We start from the raw sequence: 5,731 nt of genomic DNA on the forward strand, positions 1-5,731 counted from the left end.
CAGGAAAACCAGTGTGCTTACATTAACGGTAAGAACGTGCTGTTTATCGACAGTACCAGAATAGTGGATTCAATTGTAAATTTACTGATGGTGTTTCTCTTGATAGTGTTTTGCATAATTACCGTAATCATTGCACATATTATGCACATAACCCTAGCTTAATAATTCAGTTATATAAATCAATAATCACCTCTATGATTTGATTAATAATCAATCTCTGTGTGATACTAACTGAACAGAACTTCATGTCACATAAATGAAATGCAGGTTTTATGGTTATAAATTCTACTGCAGGTTTGTGAATATCAGAACTTGTTATTTCTTAAAGCTCCTGTAAGTTTAATCAGAGAAGGCAACTTTGATGGCTTCATGCCTCTGTTGTAAAAACAAACCTGGTCTTATGAACATGTGACTGTACCTACATTTTTGCAATAATGTATTTTTATTTGTATTGCAATGTTTTTGCAACTTTTACAAGTCGGTTTCCTGGTGAAATAAACACTAGAGGCACTTCAACAACACAAACTTTTATTCACACAAATCACAAGTAAAACGGCTTAACAAACACTTACTGTTCACCCTGTTCCTCACACACTGATATCTTATGACATCTAAACACATTTACTATAGTGCATGACTCATTTTAACGTTTACATTACATAATCAACTACATTTACAAACTTGTTCAAGTGTGATCAAACTGTGCGGTAGCTCAACGGAGCGTTGCACTTGAGGTCAGTTTTGTTCATTTAAAACTCAATTAACCCTAAAAACCTCATCTGTTGGGGAGAACATTGATCTCACTTTTAGCGCCACACAGTGGACATTTCACCTCAGAACTGCCACAGTACGTGTAATTAACCACGTAATGTAATTCTGCAAAAATGTCGCCAATCACGTAATTTTCATGAGATCAGACTCACAAACATGATCATTGTGGTGAAGTGAAACGGCTTAATTACTGTGAATTCGTTTCAGACTCCATCGGACTCCATCGGGTGGAGAACGTCAGTCACACGGAGTGCGCCGTGAGTTTGCACCTGTACAGCCCGCCGTTCCAGACGTGTCAGACCTTTGACCAGCGCACCGGACACCACGACACTGTCAAAATGACCTTCTGGAGTAAATTTGGCGAGAGGACGCCATATGTAAGTGTGCACATCAGTGTGTTTCAGTCACTTTCAGAATTGGCTAAGAAATGCTAGATGCTATATTCTGTAGATGACAGTGTAGAAGTTTTGCACAACATAATGCATGGCTATTAAAATGAAGAGTACAAAAGACTTCATATGAGCCCTGAACAATCTGAAAACACAAACAGATCATAAACATGAATGAATATGAATGAGTCCTGAAACACTGGAGTGTGCACCTCAGTTTTGGCTTGAAAGTTAATATTTAGTCGTGCACAGATAATAAGGAAACAGCCTTATCAGTATATTATTTACAACAGGAATTCATTACACTGATGTTTGAGAGTTTTGTACAGTGATGTTGTTGTCTTCAGTCACTAACACAACACCACCAGAAAGAACTGTGTGTTCTGTGAACACGGCCAACATTCCTCACGCTGAGCCTCGGGTGCCAAAGCCCCAGCGTTTATATGACGTAACGTCTCTTCTGCACAGCACGCAGGAATTCTGCCTTTGAATGGCTTTTTCAGTCTTCCAGATGTAGAAGGAGGTTGGCAGTAATTTTATACACATGTGAGAACTTGCTCTCGCACTTCAGTTACCAGCGAATGAAAACGGCATCAGTTTGGCCAAACACAATGAAATCATCTTACATTCACTAGTTGCATAAGTTTACCTTGACCATATTGCTGTCTGGCAAAATGGTTTCAACATCAAGCCTGAACTTTGATAAGATAAGATATGGACGTATCAATGAGCCCGTCATGATGTTATTAACTCGTGTATTTAAGTATGTCTTCATTTTTTTCATTTGCAGCATTATCTTTATCTGTGTTTCTCTCTTCTTCTTCAATTAACTTTTTTTTTTATTGATTCGAAGATATTTAACAAAGAAAAACACAATAAATATACATTTAATCAACATTTAACATTTAACCCCCACTATTACCCTTCCCCAATCACCAACCCCACCCTCAACGAACACCCCTGTGGTCACAAATAAGAATACACACACACACATACACACACACACACACACACACACACACACACACACACACACACACAACACAAAACAAAAACAATATATATATATATATATATATATTTCCTAACAAACCCCAGCCTTCTACTTGCCACCTCCTCGAAAGCTGCCACCCTCCCCATCTCCGCACACCACTCCGGAAATGAGGGCGCTCCATCCGACTTCCGTCCCCTTAAAATAATATGCCTACCAATCATGATACTGGTCAGAGCCCAATTTTTATGTGTTTATCCCCCTATTGATAACCGCCCCATCGCCCAAAATACAGAGTCTGGGGCAAAGTAAAATTTGAGTGCCCAAAATGTCACACATACAACTCTGAACCTTCAACCAAAATTCCTGGATCTTATCACACCCCCAAAAAACATGGGTTATGTCTCCATCTTCTGATTGGCATCTCCAGCAGGTGGGTGTGTCTTCAAGACCAAGCCTATACAATCTAGAGGGGGTCCAATAGAATCTATATAAAATCTTAAATTGCATAAGGTGCACCCTTGCATCTCTAAATGCAGACTTGATGTTATTTAGAATCCTAGACCACACTCCCTCCTCTAATACCAAGTTTAAATCTTTCTCCCATAATTTCTTGAGAGAAGTTGAAGCTCCGTCCCCCAGACTCTGAATTATCAGGGAGTAATACACTGATGCCTCATAACCTTTTCCAAAAGCAGTAATCACCTCTCCCAGAGTGTCTGCCACTTTAGGAGGGTGTATACTACTCCCAAAAACTGTACAGAGCAGGTGGCGCAGCTGTAAATACCTAAAGAACTGAGATCTGGGAATCTCAAAATGTTGAACCAAATTTTCAAAAGATCTCAACACTCCACTCTCATATAGCTCACCGAGTGTATTAACCTCCCTCACTGTGTTTCTCTCTTCTTACAGGAAACAACAGCACAAGAAAACAACTGAGACATTCAGCAATGCTCATCGGAACTCACAGACAATTGCAGTGACTTTTAAAACGTACACAATGATCCAACAATACTTTTAAAGATTTGCAGAAGACAGTGGAAAAATGGAGCTTGTGGTAATTAACGATGTTTAATCTAGTTTAATGTTGGCAAACACTGCTGAAGAGAGACTGAAGGTCTGAATAGTCGTATTAGTCGAGGTGCGTTGTGAATTTGCTCTTTGTTGTTGGAGAAGACCCCATTCCAGCATTCCAGTGTGTCTGTCAGCGTGTAATCACTCTTTTGTACTGTTACGGGACGTGAGCGCTTTGGCTGAAGTATGCAATTTATGAGAAAAAAAATATTTGTCTTTCCTTTTGTTCTACTCAAATGAAATGTCTCCAGAAAAAGCCTTGATCAACATAATATCTTAGCGTAAAATGCAGCACTTTCTGCTGAGAAATGTATTGATTTGGCATGCCTTGAATTATCTCTATTAACATATGCTTTTTTATTCAATGTAGAGATTTCAACTATTGCAGAGTTTATTCTTATGAATCTTGCTGTCAGTAATTAACCTGTCAGGGAACAATAATATTTTTACACCTGGATGTTTTATTTAAATTTGAACTGAATCTTACATGGAGGATTAGTTGATTTTTTTTTTTTTTTTTTTTTTTGTGTGTGTGTGTGTTAACACTGAAGTAAATAAAATGTTTACCCAAATCCTGTTTGTGTAATTATAGTATTTATAGTTTTTGAAAGATTATTGTCATTGAATAATTGTGAGCTTGAGAAACGATTTACTCCATCAATGATTCTGATGCATTAATAAATGTGTGAAAGAGCATTAACTTCTCTGTTAAACACTAGCCTACATTTTCAACAACATCAAGACAACGTTTAATGCTGCTTTTAATAACTGTTGATGAACTTTAACAAATTAAGTCTGCCCACTATCTCCTTATAAAAGTATATTTGAAGTATTCTCTTAAGTTATAAGAAATATTCCAAGTTAATCTCAATCGACAGCATTTGTGTCATAATGTTGATTATCATATAAAATTAATTTTGACTCGTCCCTCCTTTTCTTTAATAAAAGCACAAATGTGTGTTCCAGTGAGACACTTACAATGGAAGTCAATGGGGTCAATCTGTAAACATTAAAATACTCACTGTTTCAAAAGTATAGACACAAGACATAAACAATATGTGTGTTAACATGATTTTACTGTCATAAAATCACTTACTAACTGCATCTGTGGAAAGATATAGACAATTTTACTACTTCATTGCCATGACGATGTAACACGGAAAAGTAGCCCATCTTAAAAACATTGATTTATACAACTTTACAGCTCAAATAATACACAAGTTTTAACAGAACAATTAATGTAAGTGCTTTTATAAAATCATAAACTTCACATTTCTGTCTTTAAACCCTCCAAAAATTGGCCCCATTGACTTCCATTGTAAGTGTCTCACTGGAACACACATTTGTGCTTTTTTTAAAGAAAAGGAGGGACGAGTGGATATTAATTTTTGTGGTAATCAACATTATGACACAAATGCTGTCGATTGAACTGAACTTATACAGAATCCAGAATATTTCTTTAAAAAGCTGCAGTAAATCATGTCTTCATCAGAGTTTGTGTTCAACCAAACATTCTTCATTCACACTGTTTATAATTCGCTGGTTGAATCTCTAAATGTTATAAGATGGAAAATATGTTTACTGAGTCTTGAGTCCAAATTTGCCTTGACTCTGAGGACTTTATACACAGCTACAACAGAACAATAATGATAAATCTATTTTATCTCAGTGTTTGATAATCATCTTATTTTTTTACAACATCATTCACAAATCGATCATTTCCTGTCCAGCTTTTTATTGAGTGAAACCCTGGAAGTTCTGATACATTTGATCAAATGAAGTCTACAGTGATATAACGTTTAAATCATGTAAGCTGTAAATGGAGTTTATAGTGTGTCAGTGATTTCCAATAGCTGCAGTTGTGTAATGTGCAGGAGTGCATTAATTACTCTGGCATGTTGCCATTAATAATGTGCCAACAAAATCAATACATCAAGAGCCTCAGAACAGGAATACAGTCACGTATCAATGTAAAACATCAGAAGAATAATCAAATCGATCAAACGGCTTCAACATCAGTGCGATGTGGAGACACAGAAACATAATAAAGATGGCACAGCAGAAGGTTTCTGGTCAATCTGACCGTATGTTCGTCTCTCTCCAGACATGTGACAGGTGGAGGTCATGAGAAAAACTTCTGCCGTCTGGTTTCATAACCTCCAGAATGTTTTCAGCACTTCTGTCATGTACCATTATTATCAATACCCATAAAACACAACTGCCATTTTTATCTGCTTTATCTTCTAATTGTCTCGTCACAGATGACAGGAGCCGTTACCAAAGCAAAGATAGAAGATTATTAATGAATACTTTCACTTAATAACTGGTGAATCAAGAGGATGATTCACTACAGATGATAGAACATACTTCTTGAACAATACCTTCTTTATCTGTCTGCGATCTCAAACATCAGGAGGGATAACAAAACATTTACGGTCCCTGGAAGAAAAATCAATTTAATAACAGGATCTCTATAGATAGTTTCATAGTTTAATTAAATCACTTG

At 36.7% G+C, this 5,731-nt stretch overlaps 1 protein-coding gene across 1 annotated transcript in view; it reads left to right on the forward strand.

The window, feature by feature from the left end:
• Positions 1-3,517, forward strand: part of LOC127423892 (cysteine dioxygenase type 1-like) — a 5,520-nt gene extending 2,003 nt beyond the window's left edge. Inside the window, exons 3-5 of the mRNA XM_051668564.1 lie at positions 1-28; positions 979-1,148; positions 3,064-3,517. The exon at positions 1-28 is cut by the window's left edge and continues 130 nt beyond it. Coding sequence (XP_051524524.1) covers positions 1-28; positions 979-1,148; positions 3,064-3,090 — 225 coding nt within the window. The 3' untranslated portion in view covers positions 3,091-3,517. The remainder of the gene's footprint in view (positions 29-978; positions 1,149-3,063) is intronic.
• The last annotated feature ends 2,214 nt before the right edge of the window (positions 3,518-5,731 follow it).

This window comes from Myxocyprinus asiaticus, chromosome 33 (assembly GCF_019703515.2).
Source record: "Myxocyprinus asiaticus isolate MX2 ecotype Aquarium Trade chromosome 33, UBuf_Myxa_2, whole genome shotgun sequence".
Classification (NCBI taxonomy): domain Eukaryota; kingdom Metazoa; phylum Chordata; class Actinopteri; order Cypriniformes; family Catostomidae; genus Myxocyprinus; species Myxocyprinus asiaticus.